At 43.9% G+C, this 20,372-nt stretch overlaps 1 protein-coding gene across 1 annotated transcript in view; it reads left to right on the forward strand.

The window, feature by feature from the left end:
- The window catches only part of Myrfl (myelin regulatory factor like), a 119,404-nt gene that overhangs the window by 21,770 nt on the left and 77,262 nt on the right, over positions 1–20,372 (forward strand). The window contains exon 2 of the mRNA XM_021205470.1: positions 10,261–10,351. Within this exon, the coding sequence (XP_021061129.1) occupies positions 10,261–10,351 (91 nt within the window). The remainder of the gene's footprint in view (positions 1–10,260; positions 10,352–20,372) is intronic.

Raw genomic sequence — 20,372 nt, forward strand, 5'->3', positions numbered from 1 at the left:
TACTTACATATAATAATAATAATAATAATAATAATAATAATAATAATGAGAGTCAGTCGACCACACTGTTGAGGCCAACCACAGAAGCCTGTGGTTTTTCACATTTAGATTAATGTTTCACAGTTGTACTAACGATAATTACAACAACTCTTCCAAGCCTTCATTTGTGGAACAAATTTAATATCTGTTGAATAACTACCATATCCCAGGTCATGTTCTGGATCAGTGGTTCCCAACCTTCCTAATGCTACAATCTTTTAATACAGTACCTCACGGGGTGGTGACGCCCTCCCACCCCCACCCCCACCTATAGAATTATTTTGTTGCTACTTCATAACTAATTTCACTACTGCTATGGATCATAAGAGAAACATCTGAAATGCAGGCTAGCCAATATTCGACTCCCAAGGGGGTGGAGACGCACAGGTTGAGCCCCACTGTTCTACATGCTTAGAAGCTGTACAGTAAGAGACAGTTCATGTTCTCGAGGAGCTTAGAGTTGAGCAGAGAGAGCAGACACACAACCCCATAATTGGCCCCTGGTTAAAATACAGAGATGCAGAGCTGGTGGTGAGTTTCATCGAGGGCGTGGCTCTTACTCTCAGACACATTTGTTACCTGTTTCCTGTCTCAGAGTTGGAACTCGTTTGCATATCCTATCAAGAGACATCTTCTCTGACACTCCCATGGGGCCCTCTGCAGCTTTTCTTCCCGTGAGCAGGGCCGTGGCAGCCCTCTCAGCCATGAAGTCTCCATGCAGAAGCAAGGAGACTCGAGGGGAAAAGGAGCCACCTGGCAGGAGGAGGGATCTGCAAGCCGGGTGATCCAAGCGAGCGGTTAAGCCATTTAGAGCAAAGCGATTATTTTTTAAAGCACAAGATTTATTTTTAAGAGCCATCCGAGACTTGCTCTCTGTGTGTAAAAACCCCCTGAAACAGTTTTATCTGACACTAAGCATTTATCTTGTTGAGTTATTTCCTCTGGGTCTGAAAAGCACAGATGCAATCTGGACTCCTAGAGAAAGGCGGCCCCAGCAGGGATCCATTTCTCCATGTGCATTACGGCGTTGGGACGAGCTGTGTCGGGCAGGGTCCATCTCCTGTGTCCATCTGGGAAGGGGAGCAGGATAATAAGGAGCAAGTGGGGCGTATACAGATGTCTATTTCCACCTTCCGAAGGGTCTGTGTGCATGCACACGTGTGCAAGTGCGTGCATGCATGTTTATGTTTGTTCATGTGCATGTGCGTGAATGTGTGTGTGTGTGCATGTGTGTGTGTGTATGTGTGTGTTAAGGGAAGGGTGTACACATGTGTGTGTGCATGTGTGTGTGTGTGTTAAGGGAAGAGTGTACACACGTGTGTGTGTGTGTGTGTGTGTGTGTGTGTGTGTGTGTGTGTGTGTGTTTGCGTGCGCGCGTGTGCATCTCTTAGGGGAAGGGTGCCCTAGAAAGCAGATGAGATGCCGGCAGGAGCTTCCATGTGAAACCAAACAGATTTCTCCTCCCATCTGCTCTGCTTAGCACTTGGCTTGCCCAATGCCCAGCGAAGCACTAGAACAGGCAGGTCCCCTCCACAGTTGGTTGGCATCGCTGGCAGAGGCAGCTCAACCAGCTTGCCCAGAGTCGATCACGGTGTGTAAGTGGCAGTGGGGAGCCAACCCAGGCCTGCCTTGACACCAAGTTTCCTGTAGCCCAACCTGGCCTCAGACTCACTAGGTGGCCTGGAATGGCTTTTAACTTATGTTCCTCCAGTCTCTGCTTCCCAACCACGTGCATCAACCACGTGCCACTGTACCTGGTTTAAACAGCGTTGGGGGTGGAACCCAGGGCTTTAAGCATGCTAGGTGAGCACTCTACCAACCAAGCTACTTCCCCAGCCTTCTGCTTGACCCTTGAACTTACTCTCAACATCCCCCTGCCCCCTACCTCTCAAAGCACAGGCTCTGCCTACAATCCTAACCCTTGTAAACTTCACGGCCCTGACAGCCCACTCTCTAGGACTGAATGGAGGTTGAATGGCATGAGGAAGGTAAAGTCTGACGTCTAGCCAGGTACAGAGTAGAAAGTTGAAATTTCACCGATTGTCTTTGGACAGCTGCGGTAGCATTCAAATGCAGCTCCCTCCCGTTCTTGCTCCCTTAAAATCCCTTTGCATAAAAGCAGCGACCAGAAGGACCTTTTGAAACTGTGTCTGAAGCACATCAAGTCTCTCCCAAAGGCTTCCGTTCCCTTGATCTCATTCTCCCTCCACCCCTGGGCTGTTCCGGAGGATCGGATGCCCACCCAGAACACCTCCCTTGCTCTTGCCCTTGACATTCCCTCTGCCCAGCACGCTCCCTCCTTGATGCTTGCATAGCTGGCTTCTTCAGAAAGGATTCAAAATCAGCCTGTCACATGGCCACCACTGTGCGACAGTATCCTAGTTCCTTCTCTATGATGTGGGTATTGTACCCAACCCTTGCTTTCTTTCCCTTCCTCTTCCCCTCCCTCCCCTTCCCCTCCCTTTCCTTTCCTTCTCTTTTCCTTTTTTCTTCCTTCTCTCTTTGCTTCCTTCTTTTTTCTTATCTTTTTTTTCTGTCCTCTCACATGTGTGCGTGTGAAAGCACGTGTGTGTGCACATACATCACAGTCCGCACGTAGAAGTCAGACAACAACTTGCAGAAAGAGTTATTCCCTTTCTTCTAACCACAGTTCCTGGTACCTCAGACTTGGTGTCATAGTTTGGGTTTTACTGCTGTGAACAGACACCATGACCAAGGCAACTCTTACAAAAGACAATATTTAATTGGGCCTGGCTTTTTCAGAGGTTCATTTCATTATCATCAAGGCAGGAACATGGCAGCATCCAGGCAGGCATAGTGCAGGAGGAGCTGAGAGTTCTACCTCTTGTTCCAAAAGCAAACAGGAGAAGACTGGCTTCCAGACAGCTAGGATTAGGGTATTAAAGCCCATGCCCACAGTGACACGCCTACTCCAACAAGGCCACACCTCCTAATAGTGCCACTCCCTGGGCCCAGCATATTCAAACCATCACATTCCACTCCCTGACCCTCATAGGTTTGTTCAAGCACATGAGTTTATGGGGTCCATACCTAGCCATAGAATAATTTGAAAAAGTACATTTAGTCCAACTTCCAAAGTCCTCATAGTCTATAGCAGTCTCAACAATGTTAAAACAATGTTAAAGTCCAAAGTTCAAGGTCTCTTCTGAGATTCACCCAATCACTTAACTGTAATCCCCAAAGCAAGACAGGAAACCAGTTGGGCAAACTCCAAACTCTGCATCGCTGTGTCTGACGATAAAGTAGCCTTCAGATCTCCACTCCTTTTTTATCTTTGTTGACTGGGCTGGTTCCACTCCCTCTTAGCAGCTTTCCTCGGCAGGGGTCCTACAATCTGACATCTCTAACATTTTGTTGTCTCCAAGGCAATTTCAACTTCACAGCTTCTTGTTCCAATGTGTGATGTCCATGCATGGTCTTCTGGGCTCCTCCAAAGGGCTGACGTCACTTCTCCAGCTCTGCCCTCTGTAGCACTCTAGGCTCTGCTTGACTCCACTCCACTGCTACAGCTGTTCTTGGTGATCATCCCATGGTACTGGCATGATCTGGTGCCTTCCACTACAACTAGGCTTCACCAGTAGTCTCTCATAGGCTCTCTTCATGGAGCCAAGCCTCAGCTTCTTCATGACCCCTTCAGTCCTGTACCGCCAACTGCAACTGAGGCTGCACCTTTGTCAGTGGCCTTCCCTGGCTTCTCACAGAGCCAAGCTTCAGCTGCTCTCCATGACCCCTTCATGCCTTCAACACCAGTTCCACCTGGGTGACTCTTACACATTACCAACTTCAGCTGCAGCATGAGGTACAAACTTGGCTATCTCTGGAACACAGTTTCTTTGTGTTCTCAGAAAACACTTCCCAGATTTTATCTCGGTGATGCTGGTCTCTTCTTAATCACCATTGATTTCTTAGCTCCAGCTAACCAGCATCAATTTTCCCAGTAGTCCCTTCTATTCTGGACTCTAAAGCCAGTGCCAGATGGCTAAAGCTGCCGGAGTTCTGCTGCTTGTTGGGGCTGGAACATGGTCCCCTTATTCTATTACGAGCTTTCTGTTTCCAACTCCCTCTCTGCCTAAGGTTGGCTGTCCTGGAACTTGCTCTGTAGATTGACCTTCAACTCTGAGATCTGTATGGCTCTGTCTCCTGTAATCTTGGGATTAAAGGTGTGTGCCACCATGCCCAGATTTAAGCTTTTCGTCACCTAGAACAAGCTTTTGTCCCAGGCTGGCCTTGAACTCAGAGATCTACTTGCCTCAATCTCCTGGGACATGCCTGTTCTTAAATTTAGCTGGGTAAGATCTTGCCCCAAGGTCACCATTCCCTTAATCTGTTATCTCCTAGAGCATAGGATTCAGCTCCGTTCTACTTCCTGGCGCCCCTTTAATATGTGAGCCATATATTTTGTATTTTTCCTTTCTCAGCTTGCTGCTTTTCATTAAACTACTCTTCATAAGACTAAACCAGGGAACAAAGTCTCTGCTGGGCTTTTTTGAGATTTCCTTTGTTAACACAATCTAAATCTCTTCACCTTAGCCTCAGGCAGACTCTTCTGACCATGGCAAAAAGCAGCCTCGTTCTTCACCGATATACCACAAAAAAGCAGTCTCTATGTCACATACCGAGGGACTTCTCCACTGAAATTTCTTCTTCCAGGTCTGCACAGTTCAAATCACTTTCAGCAACAAAGTCTTCCATATTCTACTAGGTAGCTCACTATGTCATACTTAAAGCATTCCACTGCCTTCCAAATCCAAAGTCCCCAAATCCACATCTTCCAAACAAAAGCATGGCCAGGCCTGTCACAGCAACACCCCAGTCTCTGGCACTAACTTCTGTCTTAGTTAAGGTTTTACTGCTGTGAGCAGACAGCATGACCAAGGCAACTCTTTTTTTTTTTTTTTGGTTTTTCGAGACAGGGTTTCTCTGTATAGTCCTGGTTGTCCTGGAACTCACTTTGTAGACCAGGCTGGCCTTGAACTCAGAAATCTGCCTGCCTCTGACTCCCGAGTGCTGGGATTAAAGGCATGTGCCACCACGCCCGGCCAAGGCAACTCTTATAAAGGACATTAAATTGGGACTGGCTTACAGGTTCAGAGGTTCAGTCCATTATCATCAAGGCAGGAGCATGGCAGCATCCAGGCAGACATGGCGCAGGAGTAGCTGAGAGTTCCTCCTCTTGTTCTGAAAGCAAACCTAAGACTTACTTCCAGGCAAGGATGTAAGCTATTAAAGCCCATGCCCACAGTGGCACACCTATTCCAACAAGGCCACACCCACTCCAACAAAGCCACACCTCCTAATAGTGCCACCCTCTGGGCCAAGCACATACGAACCATCACACTTGGTGACAAGTGCCTTTTCCTGTTGAATTATCTTGCTGCTCCCCATGGAAGATTCTCATTCCCCACACCCCTTTTAAAAAGGATTTGTTATATGTAAGTACACTGTAGCTGTCTTCAGACACCCCAGAAGAGGGAGGGCATCAGATCTCCTTACAGAAGGTTGTGAACCACCACATGGTTGCTGGGATTTGAACTTAGGACCTTCGGAAGAGCAGTCAGTATTCTTAACCACTGAGCCAACTCTCTAGCCCCTCTCATTCCTTTTTTTGTTCCTATGTATCCAGCACATTGCACAGAGCTTGGCATATGCAGAGCACTTAGTAGACACTAATGGGCTGGATGGAAGATAATGACATTTGTTCTATAGTCTTCATCCTCGCCTTTCTTCAAAGTCAATCTAAAGGCTAAAGGCCATGGTACCATTTTTGAGCATCACAAAGTTCAGGGATCTCTTTCCCCTATAAATCCAGGAAATGTTTGTGACTGGTCCCACACATTTTGCTCTTTACCATGTCTGTAAACAGAGTTGCTTGTGTTTCTTCTCCACAAGTGTCACAATTCCAGGACACACACAGAGAAGGAAGCCTTCACATTCCTTTTGTGAGGCCAGCACAAAACATAAGAAATGCTGGTGTGGGAGAGAACTGAAGTGCTGCATTATTTAAATCACACCTGAAAGAAGAAACCACAAAATGTACTGAGCCCTTATTCAACTACCTCGCACCTATTTCAGAATTTAATAAGAGTAAAGAGAAGCCTTTGGCTTCTTATCATTGGCCAAAGCCATAAAACAAAACTCCACTTGGTTCAGATTCTAAAGACACAACGATTTTGTTATCTAGAAGAACAAAATATTTCATACCAAAAGTGACCCACGCAGAATGGATGTCAGGAGTTGCCGAAGGAAATCCTCTAATCCTGCTCTTACTGTGTCAATGCAGAGCTGCTGATGGCCGCAAAGCTGCACCTGACCAACCAGTTGCTTGCCCTAACTATCCCTTGCTCAGCAGTTTCTGGATGTTGGATACCTGTGACACTCTACACAGCAGTTCTCAGCCTTCTTAATGCTGCGACCTTTTAATACCTCACCTCGTGCTGTGGTGACCGCAACCATAAATTATTTTTGTTGCTCTTTCATAGCTGTCATTTTGCTACTGTTATGAATTGTAATGTAAATACCTGTTTTCCAGTGATCTTAGGTGACCCCTATTTAGGGGTCATTTCATCCCCAAAAGGTGTCACAGTCCACAGATTGAGAATCACAGCTCTGTCATACTGAAGTGTATGACGAATCAACAACATCCTACTTCACCCCTAACACTAATCACTCTAGCTAAATCATTTAAATTAAAAAGATCACTAAACTTATTGCTGGGTGTCCCTTGATGGGAGTCTTTAATCATCATGCCGTCCATGAAAAGTATTCGATAGAATATTCAGTGCTCTCGGCATTGATTTTAAAAGTCAAACACATTTTTCCTTTTCATAAATAAATCCAAGGACTACCTCATCTTTTTGTACCTTAATGATGGGGTCTCCAAAAGTTCAATTCCACTTGACAACATTCACCACTAGTCTGTGGTTTTCTTTTTACATTTCATTTCTGCCCATGTGGCCTTTCATTTTTCCTCTGTGTTCCAGAATTGTGAAACCAACGGCATTATCACGTTGCTCGTGTTTTAAATGTGTGACCAGTGATGGCATTTTATTAATTAATTCATTGGTTTATTATATATCTCTCTGCGTGCATTGCAAGGGTATGCTACTTATAGTGAGATTAAACAAAAACCGAACAAGACACCAATAACAGAACCATGACCAAGGCAGCTTAGGAAAGGGAAGAGTTTATTTGGGCTCACGATTCCGGAGGTTCCGAGTTTATGATGGTGGAGTGGAGGTGCCAGGCTTGGCAGCTGGATCAGCAATCTGAGAGCTTACGCACAACCTGCAACACAAGCAGGAAGGGGGACAGCAGACTGGAAATGGTGCAAAGCATTTACACCTCAAAGCGGAGTATCTGTGACACGTGTCCTACAATAAGGCCATACCGCCTTAGCCTCCCCAAAGAGCAACTGGTGACCAAGTATTCAAATATCTGAGCACATAGGGGCCAGTCTCATCCAAACCACCACATCTTAGATTCCATGACTGTGAAACTGGTGGGGGAGGTACAGTGTTCACATTTTAAGTGGGTGCTCTGGGATGCTGCTTTGTTTATTTGTTTACTTGTTTATTTATAATTTATTTCTGTCCGTTTGTGTTTGTGTAAGTGTATGGCATTTTTTTGTAGGTGGCCACAGTGGCCAGAAGAGGGCATTGGATCCCCTGCAGCTGTAGTTATAGGCAGCTGTGAGCCACCCATGGGATTACTGGGAACTGAATGAGGGTCCTCTGCAAGAGCAGCATGCACTTTAAACACAGTTATCTCTTCAGCCTATCTATCTATCTATCTATCTATCTATCTATCTATCTATCTATCTATCTATCTATCTATCCATCCATCCATCCATCCATCTAACATCTATCTACCTATCAATCATCTACCTATCATCTATCTCTCTTTGTTTCTCTCTCTTTGTTTCTCTCTTTGTTTCTCTCTTTGTTTCTCTCTCTCTCTCTCTCTCTCTCTCTCTCTCTCTCTCTCTCTCTNTCTCTCTCTCTCTCTCTCTCTCTCTCTCTCTCTCTCTCTCTCTCATTTTGAGACAGCCCCTAGCTGGCCCGGAACTTGCAGTGTACATCAAACTGGCCTCGAACTCAGAGAGATCTGCCCTCTTCTGCCTCCTGAGCGCTAGGCTTAAAGGTGTGTCTCACCATGCCTGACCTTTGTGCTGTTATGTAAAGAGTCTGTTAAGAAGAATGAGTGGAAGTTTTCCGATTTATTCCTATGAATGATTCTAGACTTTTTCTTTATTTTTGAGAACTCTGGCAACTTGGCTTTAGAAGTTTTTTAAAATATCATTTGATGCGAAGTTGTACAACGTATTTTTTCCAAAGTATAAAGTAGTTGTTTTCAAATAATGATAGAATTGTCTTAAATACTCCAAGTAAGCCACTGTTAATGGTGTTGTAATCACACCCATTGTCTCTCTTCACAGAGAGAATAATAAATGAGTGGATAGGATAATTTTTAATGAAATCAATTATTTATTTCCTGAGGTACATTTCACTCTGTGGCCCAGGCTGGCCTCAGATGCACAGTCTTACTGCATTTGCATCCTACACTCAGAGGCTTCCAGGTGTGTACCACACTATTTGGCTAATAAATAGATCTAATCTTATACTATATTAATTTTACTTGAACGTAATACAATAAAACTAACTTGATGGGACCAACAGGGACTGCAGAATATAAATAATTCTTTCTTTGCTGTTAGAGATACCAGCTTTAAAGAATTCTTTCAAGGCCAAGAAATAGGGTTAAAAAAAGTCACTAATGTGTTGGACGCTTCTTCTGTCTCCGATTTAAGTAGTGGTATGGCTTGTGTTTTAGGCTTGTTGTTATTTTAAATGAAACCTCCCCCACTATACTCATCTGAACATCAGTTGGTATTGTTTATATAAAAACAATTAGTTTTCTTTTTTTGTTCTTTTTTATTATTATTAGATATTTTCTTTATTTACATTTCAAATGCTATCCCGAAAGTTCCCTATACCCTCCCCCCGCCCCTGTTCCCCTACCCACCCACTCCCACTTCTTGGCCCTGGCATTCCCCTGTGCTGGATCATATAAAGTTTGCAAGACCGAGGGGCCTCTCTTACAATTAGTTTTCATATTATATTTTAGCCAACCATCATACTTGATGGTCTGATAATTTGTGATAATCAGTTATTTTTCACTTGAGTTTGCTAAGTATAAATTCATTTTCACTGCTGTCAAAAGTGTTTATTTTATTTATTATTGCTGTGTGTGTGAGAGAGAGGGTGGGCATTTGTGTATATGGAGGGTGGAAGACAACGTTTTGGAGGAGTTCCCTTCTTGCACCGTATTTTCCAGAGATCAAACTCAGGTGCTCAGACTTGTACAGAAAGCTTCTTTTACCTGCTAAGCCATTACCTGCAACCCCCGAAATGTTTTTTTTTTTTAGCTCTTCTTCATTATATTTTTGTACTGTGTTTTACATTCTTTTAAAATTCTAGTAATATTCACTACCATCAGTGAAAAATAAATGTTTTCTTTTCATTTTGTAAGACAAGACGAAGGATGGAACTGTGATATGCTAGGAAGTCTAACAAAAATGTAAAGAAGCAACTGAACTTATGTTGGTCAAACCAATCGGCAAGCCATGCATCCATCCATCCACTCACCCATTCATTCATTATTTGTCTATCTATCCAACAACTGATAATGTTGTTGCTTACTTCTCTCAGGCCTTGGGTCAATGCGGAAAAATAAGGAAGATGAAATTTCTCTCCTTAAAGGAGAAGAAGGGAAGGGGATGGGGAGGGACCAGGGAGGGAGAGGGCAAGGGAAAAGGGGAGGAGGGACAAGGGAGGGAGAGGGCAAGGGAAAGTGAGTTTTCAACAGTGCACAAGGCAAGCGTTCAGTGTTACAGGGGCTCATAAACAGAACACTATACCAGCGTCAGATGGTCAGGAGAAAGAGTTTCTCATCACAATGATCAGAACACTTAGTCAGGGAACTTGTTAAAATAAAACATAAGAACCAATTGTTCTTATATAAATAGTACCAGGAAGTCTTGCTGGGAAGGGTGATCTGAAGAAATTTCTGAAGGAAGTATTTAAATGGCAAAGAGACGTCATTCCCAATACGCGCGCTGTGAGTCTGGGTATCTGCTTGTCCAGGTTTCAGCAGCCACGCTGGAAGGCTGTGGTTCTCAAGACTTTCAATTTCTCTTCGCAGCACAGGGAGCCAGTGGCACTCTGGAGAACCCAGCCCTGGATACGAGTCTGCTTGAAGAATTCTTGGGCAATGACTTTGATTTAGGAGCCTTGTAAGTAATGGCAGCCCTGCCCTCCACAGTAATGGTGGCCTGCTCGCCACTTGATGTTTTTAAATTGTGATGTAATTGAATGATTGGGAGAGTGTTGCCTTTGCGTGTATGTGTGTGTGTGTGTGTGTGTGTGTGTGTGTGTGTGTGTGTGTGTGTGTTTACAAGAGCTTAATCTTATTTCTTCAATAAAACGTGGGCAGATTTCACCAGTGAAGCTACCAGGGCCTGGTGCTTTTTCCAAGGCTATTCTCATTCTCTCAAATCCCTTTCTTTGCAACAAGTCCAGTTTCTCTACTATTAGATCTTGGAGATATTCAGGTTACGGATGGGTAGGTACCATCTTAGGCTATATGTGGCTCTCAATGAATTTATTAATTTTACCTAGGCTGCTAAGCTCAATGACATAAGTTGTTTATATTTCCCTATTATATGTTTTAATCATTTTTATGTTCATGAGTATTTGTCTGTGTATATGTTAGCATTTTGTCTAAGCTCTGCCCCACAGTTACCTGGCAGCAGCCATGTATTCCTGTATCATTATTATAGAGGTTGCTGGCCCCCCTCTGCTCTCTCTTGCTCTTGCCTTCTTGCTCCTGCTCTGTCTGCTCACTGCTTCCCCCCTCTCTCCCTGTGTTCATGGCTGACCTCTTCTCTTCTCTTCTCTTCTCTTCTCTTCTCTTCTCTTCTCTTCTCTTCTCTTCTCTTCTCTTCTCTTCTCTTCTCTTCTCTTTCCTTCCCTTCTCCTTTCCTCTCCTCTCCTCTCCTCTCCTCTCCTCTCCTCTCCTCTCCTCTCCTCTCTTCTTCTTCTCCCCATGCGCTCTCTCTCTCTCTCTCTCTCTCTCTCTCTCTCTCTCTCTCTCTGCCTTTTTCTGTCTGCTACCCTTTCAACTTCCCTCCCCATGCCCTGAATAAACTCTATTCTATACTATACTGTCATGTGACTGGTCCCTCATGGGGAAGGGATGCCTCAGCATGGGCCTATGGAGGCATCCCCTTCCCCCACACCTGCCTACACATCCACCAAAACATAGTCCTTCTCTCTCTTTATCTTTTTATAAAACACAACAGTATACATATGCACCATGTGCATGCCTCGTACCTGAGGAGCTCAGAAGAGGGCATCAGATCTCTTCTAAGTGGAGTTATAGATGGCTACGAGCCACCATGCGGGCACTGGGAACCAAACCCAGGTCTTCTGCAAGAACAACCGGGTGTTATTAACTGCTGAGTCACCTCCCAGCCTCTCCCTGTTATATTCTAATGTCTGTAGGCTCTGTAGTGTGCTTCTCCTATTGCTCTTGGAGTCAGTGATATCTTTCTTTGCCTTGATCAGTCTGGAAGAATGTTTATGAATTTTCTTAACTTTTTGAAAAGAAAGTTATGCCCATGCTGTTTGTTTTTCTGACAATGATGCATCTACTCCAGATTTCTTTTATTTTTAACCCACATATAGCAAACTCAGTGCACTTCAAAAAACTTATAAATGTGTGTGTGTGTGTGTGTGTGTGTGTATGTGTGTGCACTTGTGTGACTATATGCCATGTGTGCTCAGGTGCCTTTAGAGGCTAGAAGAAAGCACTGGTTCCCTGGGGTGTGTTATGAACCATACCAGGTGGGTGATGAGGACTGAACTCTAGTGTTGTGGAGGAGCAGTAAGTGCTCTTTGCCACAGAGCCATCTCTCCGGGTCTCAACAACACTATTTGGAAAGGCTCCTAAGCTGCGGTAATCTGATGGAGTAAGTACCACTGTAGTTACACTACATACCAGTCCCCCAAACTCAGTTACACTACATACCAGTCCCCCAAACTCAGTTACACTACATACCAGTCCCCCAAACTCAGTTACACTATATACCAGTCCCCAAACTCAGTTACACTATATACCAGTCCCCCAAACTCAGTTACACTACATACCAGTCCCCCAAATTCAGTTACACTATATACCAGTCCCCCAAACTCTGGCAACCATTGCTTTCTCTTCTCTGTTTCTATAATTCTATTTTTTTCCAGAATGTCAAATAAATGAAGTCACATGATACTTTCTGAATCTGCTGTCTTCTGTTAGAATCCCTTTGATCGTTCCTTCATTTCTTTTATTCCTGAGAGAGACTCCTCTAAATGCTTACACCATGGTTTAGCCACTCCCAAACTTGAAGACATTTGGATTAGTTACACTTTTTAGCAGCTATGAATACTATCTTATATATATTTTTTCATACACAGATTTTTGGTTATTTTTTTTAAAGATTTATTTATTTATTATATGTAAGTATACTGTAGCTATCTTCAGACACACCAGAAGAGGGAGTCATATTTCGTTGTGGATGGTTGTGAGCCACCATGTGGTTGCTGGGATTTGAACTCAGGACCTTTGGAAGAGCAGTTGGGTGCTCTTACCCGCTGAGCCATTTCACCAGTCCGATTTTTGGTTATTTTTGTGTGCATGCATATACACACATAGACCAGAGGAGGATGCAGTATCTCCTGCTCTGCCACTCTCTGCCTTATTCTTTTGAGACATGGCCTCTCTCTGAGTCTAGAACTATTCTGGCTTCTACCAAGTACCACCCTTCCACCTCTGACCCCTCATGGTGTGTGGGTTACAGATTTGTACATGAGGCCACACCTTGCTTTCTGAATGGGTGTTGGAGATCCAAACTCAGTCCTTGTGTTTGTGGGAAAGTCTTCTTACCCATTGAACAATTTCTAGCCAGTCCTGTTAGGTTTTTGTGTAACCAGGAGTTTAAATTTCTTTAGAGTAAATATGTAGCATAAAGATGGCGTTGTCATATTGTTGTAAATGCAAATGCAACTGTAAAAATTGCCAAGTATTCTCTTGTTATCATACTCTTCTATATTACCATTATAATGTATTAGTTATCCAGTTGCTTCTCTTCATTGTCAGAATCATCAATTAAAAAAAAAAAGTAGCATCCTAACAAAATGTAGCATCCTGACAAGTTTGTAGTTGCTCATTGTTTTAGTTATGTTTTTTTTCTAATGGGCAATGATACTAGGCATAATTTTGTGTGTTCCTTTCCCGTTTATTCATTTTTTGTGATAAATAATCCTTTAAATATTGTGTCTATTCTTTAAAAATTAGGGTTTCTTTCTTTTGGTTTAGAAAACCTAAAAAGTATTCTGGACCTAAGAATCTTGCTAGCTGTAACTTGTGAACATTTTCGGTCAGCCTGTAACTTGCCATGTAGGTCTGGCTGGCCTTGAACTCATGGAGATCTGCCTGTTTCTGCCTTCTGAGTGCTGGGATTAAAGGTGTGCATCACCACCTGGCCTGTTGAGGACTTGCACCTATGTTCATGAGAACCTGAATCCCCAGTTTTCCTTTCTTACACCGAATTGCATGGCAATTACTCCAGTTTGCAATTGGCGTAATTAAAGCCTCTTCTAAGCAATTAGGAAATTCTCCCTCTTCTTTAATTATCTGAGTGGAAGTGTGTGGGTAGACTCAGAACTATCAGCATTACTTCTAGCCTGGCACAGTGACATGCACCTGTAGTCCTGACTTTGTGCAAAGTTGAGACAGGAGCTTGAAGACAGCCTGGGCAACACAGTCATTTCAAACGAGACCATCAATACAAACAGCATTAGAAGATGAACAGGAGTGTGTGCGTGTGCGTGTGCGTGCATGTGCGTGCGTGCATGTGCGTGCATGTGTGCATGTGTGTGTGTGTGTGTGTGTGCGCGCGTGCGTGTGCGTGTGTGTGTTGGCACCTTTTCCACCAGCTCCCCTAAGGAGTTGTTGGTCCATTTCATCAGAGTCATCAAGTTTATGGCCACACGATATTCATGGCGTTTCTCATCATCCCCTCAGTCTCCGCAGGGTCTAGTGAAAGCTTTTGTTTCTTGTATTAATGCTTTCTTTTCTAATTTTCCCTGATAAATCTGGTTAGAATATTTTAAAAAGTATGTGGGTTTTTTTTTTTAGCAACTTGGGAAGATACAGTTTATTTTTATTTTTTTTATTATATGAGTATTTTATTATTTATATGAGTACACTGTCGCTGTCTTCAGACACACCAGAAGAGTGCATCAGATCCCATTACAGATGGTTGTGAGCCACCATGTGGTTGCTGGGAATTGAACTGAGGACTTCTGGAAGAGCAGTCAGTGCTCTTATCTGCTGAGCCATCTCTCCAGCCCTAAAAATGTATGTTTTAAATGGAATCATAATTGTATGTATTTATGGGGGCAGTGACAGTACACTCAAAGTACAAGATGCACAATGATCAAATCAAGTTGAGGTAATTATTGTACCCATCAGCTCAAATATTCACTATTATTTATGGTGGCAACATTTAAAATCCTCTCTATTATTTTGAAATATGTAGTTGTTTGTCATCAAGCATGGTTACGCTAGTGTGTCATAGAACACTGAGTTCTTTGTCATACTCTGCTGGACCACTGTATCATTAATCATCCCAGCTCTACTCCCTAGCTCTCGTCTTAGGGTCTAGTCACTCTTCTTCCGTATCCTCTTCCTATGAGATGAACACGTTAGCTTCTGCATTTAAGTGGGAACACAGCAGCTGTTTGGGGATGAAGGATATAAACAGAAACCTAACTCAAAGGGCCACCTTCTTATGTGGAAAGTCTGGTTGTGTCCTAGGGCCCTCAAGCCATTGGAATGTGTCCACAACAATCATGATCCTTACCTGTAGACGCATAGATATCTACCCACAACCTTAGCCTTTGCTATTAAGGCTCAGGCTTGGTTTAAAGAGAATCCACTCTGTATCTTTGGGAGCGGGTTGAAGGGGCAGAGGCTATAAGTGAGGGAGATGAGAAATGGGTATTGAGTATCTACTAGCACCGGGCAATAGAGTTATAAATTTACTTACATGGCTGATGCCATACACTTATTTCTACGGCTCATACAGGAGGAGGCTGAGGTCTAGAGTTACCCAGTGATGCTCCAATGCAAAACTGGGATTAAACTTTGCATCCTTGCTTCCACAAGTGGGCTTTAAGACTGATAACTATTTTGAGGAATGCTTTAGAAAAACACAAAACCCAGGGAATTCATTAAAAGTATCTACAATGATCTATTGAAAAGTACGACTCAAAAGAGATCCAAGCCGTGGCTTTACAAAGGTTGCCAGACTCCCATGATCAGAGAACCTGCTGCTGCTTGATAAAACCTGCTTGCGTGCAGGCGGGTATGTGAGGCAGTTACGTCTAAGCAGGAGCAAGGAGAAGCAGGCTCAGCTATGACCTTAGAGATCATGATGTCAATACAAACTTCTTTTACTTTTCAATACAAAATTACCATACTTTAAGTTTTGAGTATTTTATAGAATATATAATATTTTATAGAATATATAAAATTCTATAAAATATTATATATATATATATAATACTATATATCTAAAATATATAGTATTTTATAGAGTATATTTTTAGAATCCCAGTCTTCTTTTTGCAGGTTGGTGTTGGTATTTAACCCAGTAGCTCTGAGATATATGATATTTATTTATTTATTTATTTATTTATTTATTTAATGGCTTGGGCAGAGATGAATTTCAGATCTGTGCTTACCACAGTCCTGAGTTATTCCCTCTTTTACTAAATTGCTCACTAATTAATGGCTATTAAGGAAAGGCCTCTGTTTTGTCTGGAGAATTGCCTCAGGAGTTAGGGACACTTGCTACCCTTACAGAGGAACCACGTTTGAATCCCGCCGCCCACCTGACGGCTCACAACTATTTGTATGGCTGTACAATCCAGACGCTCTCTCTTTATCTCTTTGGGCACCAGGCACACATGTGATGCACACAGCACTCAGAAGGCAGAGGCAGGGGGATCTCTGTGACTTCGAGGGCAACCTCTGTAACATAGTGAGTTCCAGGCCAGCCAGGCCTACATAGTCAGTCCCTGTCTTAAAAAAAAAAAAAACAAAAACAAATTACATCATCACAAATGGATATAAAATCCCTAGGTAATATTATATTATGGAGGCACCATCAACAGTAGGTCAAATGTTATTCTGTGTACTTACTATATATAGCTTTGGTTATATGAGGGTGTGTGGGACTTCATAGTAGAGATGTCATGGGAGTAGGGACACATAGGTCACCAAGTAGATGGCACCTGGTTTTATTTTATTTCTGTCCAGAGGTTCAGCTTAACCAGCTAGGGTTCTAGGTTTTAGTTGGGACGCAGATGAATAAAGAGTCAGGAGTATGTTACATTTTTGTGGCCCCCTAGAACATGATGCTGAACCCTTGAAGTTGTGGAAGGGGGGGGTGAGGTGCTATGTGTAGTTCTGTGGGAAGAGCTCCTTAACAGGTCTGTGAATAGATTGACTCATTTAATTCCTGGGTTCAAACTCATGAAGTCTGAGGAAGCCTAGAGAGAAAACCTAGGCTAAAACAGCGCTCCACTCTTCCCCATCCTAAGGGCACTTGTATAAACAAATGAAGTTGCCTATAATAACGAGTAGGATTAGCTTGATCTGCACTGAAAGCATGGAGGTGAGCTCTGGTGTAGTATGACCCTCCGCTCTGACCGCTCGTCAGGTATCAACCCCGGGCGTACTGTGTAATATCGTCAGTCCTGGCTTCACTGTGGAGCAAGGGCAGTCATAGCACTTCTGCATCTGGGAAAACAGACATCAGGTGAGACAACGGATGTAAGATTTAGCCTGGTGACAGGCTCAGACAAGATTCAACAAATGGTCTCTGTCTTTAAAGCAGCAGGAGTGGCAAGAAAGTCAGAGCCTTGCAGCTTGCAAGCAGGCTTCAGGGGGTTGTGACATCTTCCCTGTCCTGTTTCTTCCTGTCCTACTGTGAAATGGCTTTCTTGGGATACCTTAGCCACTGATAGGTCTTTAGAGCTATCGCTTAAAAAACAAATCTCAATTTCAGGATAATAGTTACAAACTTTAACTACTTGGGCAAACATTTATCTCTGGAGTACTACGGAGTGGTGCACACTTTCTATTAAGATGCGTCTTTAACATGAAGGTCCACATCGGGGAGATAAATCATGCATGTTAAAGTTACAGGAAACATCGTTCATAACAGCTATTTTGTAGTTGGGGATGAGATACAACCATCAATGAAGCACATGGATTCCTTGTTGAGAGTTTACCAAGGGCAAAGAACAGCCTATCCAGGCAGGGCACCCAGCTTTTCTCCCCTCCAGGATTGGCGATGTATTTGAAGGTAATAACAGGCAGACCGATCCCTTATAGGCTTCAGTGTGGATTAGAGATTCTCCTGGGACAATGCATTTCCTTGTTGCTTTCCTCACTCAGTCTTGGCACGTCGTCACCACCGCTGTTAACATCACCCCAGTGGGGACAGAGAGACAAGGGCGGGTGGTCTGGAGCCCCTTAGTGAGATGAAGACACACTAGAGGAAGATATGATAAGTAGAAACCGAGGGCTGGGGAAGGCTGCCATTTCAGACATGGTGGCTGTGACAGTGCTCGTATGTAGATGAACTCACACATGAAGTGTGTTCATGCTTTGTTTTAATCTTTTATATTTATGGGGCTCTAGCTCTGTAGGGGTACTGTGCTGAGCTGAGCTCACTGTGGGGTTCCAGAGGGGTACAGCTGGCGTGAGTGTGAACACAGGGGAGTCTCAGGAGGAAACTGGGAACCTAGCTGTTGAATTGTAGTTGGCCTTACCAGGACAGTTGTGCTTTGATGTGATGTCCATCTACATTGTCATCTGAAAGCAGCACTGGCTGCTTTGGGCACAGGGCATAAAGATACATATGACCTCAGCCACTGGAAGGTAAAGCCTCTGGTCTCTTGCTTCGCATAGCCCCTGTCTTAGTCAGGGTTTCTATTTCTATAAAAAACATCACGTCCAAGAAGCAAGCTGGGGAGGAAAGGGTTTATTCAGCTTACACTTCCACTTTGCTGTTTATCACCAAAGGATGTCAGGACTGGAACTCAAGGAGGTCAGGAAGCAGGAGATGATGCAGAGGCCATGGAGGGATGTTACTTACTGGCTTGCTTACCCTGGCTTGCTCAGCTTGCCTTCTTATAGGACCCAGGACTACCAGCCCAGGGGATGGCACCACCCACAATGGTCCCTCCTGCCTTGATCACCAACAAAGAAAATCCCCCACAGCTGGATCTCATGGAGGCACTACCCCAACGGAAGCTCCTTTCTCTGTGATAACTCCAGCTTGTGTCCAATTGACACACAAAACCAGCCACTACAGCCCCCAACCTCCAGAATCCTCCAAAGAACAAAAGCAGGTTGTGTGTCCAAAAGCAAGGAAATGAGAAGGCAAATTAGTACTTTTTTTTGGTCAGCTGCTAAGAATCTCTTAAATTTTTAAAAATAACCATCTATTCCAGAAGCTAGAGACAGTATTAGCTAGAGTGACCCATCTGTCCATCACTCTCTGGTGTCTGTCTGGTTTACGGAAATCCCTTTGATGTAAGAGACAAAATCAGATCACAAAGGTCCCATAGGACCTGATGTACCAGGGTCCTTGACACTGATCAGGAGGGAACGTACGGTGCAGGGTAATTGCGATTGCAAGCAACTAATTGAAAAAAAAAAAAAAAGGCATGTATCGCCTGCGTTTGTTTTTGACAGTTTGTTTAGTTTTGAAGGTAGCACTGATAAATTCCTCCTTTAAATTCTCTGAAAAGGAACGGTAACATTTCTCTAAATCCATGAAATGTACCGAGCTTGGGCTGATAATAAGGAAAAGGTTGTGGCTGTACTGAATTTGGGGTTGGGGAGCGAACTCTGCTGAAGACAAGCAACACTTAGAATCCTCTGACATCACCCACACACGCTGCAGTTGCGGGGTGCAGGGGTTCATGTACATTTCTCTGAACAGCGGACAACTTTTGTTTTGACAGGCGCCAACTGTAGACTCTCTTGAGAACTGGCTCACTTTGCAGTTCCCCACCACATGAGGTAACGGCACAGAGACTCAGCAAGAGATGCAGGCAGTTAGACAGAGACGATGGGGTACCCCTCTGTTTTCCAAGATACCCCATTAAGTTTCAGCATCCTGGTTTGTTCCAAAGTCTTTTCTGAGTCCTCAGGCCTGAAGGACTGCGTTCGTTTTGGAGTTTCAACCCTGGTTAGGAGCTGTAAACAGACCGTGCCTGCCACCTCCTACCTCCACGTCGAACCGTCTCTCCAGCATCCTGTTGATTTTGTCCACTTTCCAGCATCTTTGGGGAGTTATGCCCTCCCACAACTTAAGGTCTCCACTGGCTGGAAAATCAGGTCTGGCAGGAGCTGACCATGCATTTCATAGGCAGGAGAGCCGTTGGGGATTGACTCTTCCGAATTCCTTATACAGTTGGCTGTTCTGGCTTTAGTGTCCCAGGCTTCCTGGCAGCGTCTGTTGTTTCGTTGATCTGCGTCAGTTCTGTGTGCAGATCATCATGTTCAAAGGATGGTCGTCACTGAAGAGTGATAGGGGCTGGCTATTTATTTCTAATAAGGTTACTAAAATGGGGAGGGGAGGGAGGAGAGATGGCTCAGTGGCCATTTGAGGACACAAGTTTGATTAACAACATCTGCATGTGGCAGCCTGAAACTACCTGTAACTCCAGCTCCAAAGAATCTGACACCTTCTTCTGGCCTACACATGTATGTATGTGTCTACACGCACACACACACACACACACACACACACACACACACACATACATAATTTCTTTATCATATATTATTAAAAGGACGTGCCCCCTCCTTATCCACAGCTCATTCACTGTTCCTTGGGAATAATACTCCTGTTTTTCATTTGTGTCAAATCTGCTTAGATGCATACAGAGCGGAGTTGAGGATGGGCCTGACAGTTCAGTGCTGAGATTTCTCTTTCTTCTGCAGTGCTGAGGATTGAACTCAGTCCCTAACACATACCAAGCAAGCTCTCCACTACATAGATCTGTCCCCAGTGTCCGTATTTAGATTTGTGATGCACCCTTCCGTGTTCATCCCGGCACACTTAGTTGTGACTAGTCATGTCTACTACAGTCTTCCTGGCTCCCTTTCCTCAGAAAACAAACCTT

This window comes from Mus pahari, chromosome 9, assembly GCF_900095145.1.
Source record: "Mus pahari chromosome 9, PAHARI_EIJ_v1.1, whole genome shotgun sequence".
NCBI classification, from domain to species: Eukaryota; Metazoa; Chordata; class Mammalia; order Rodentia; family Muridae; genus Mus; species Mus pahari.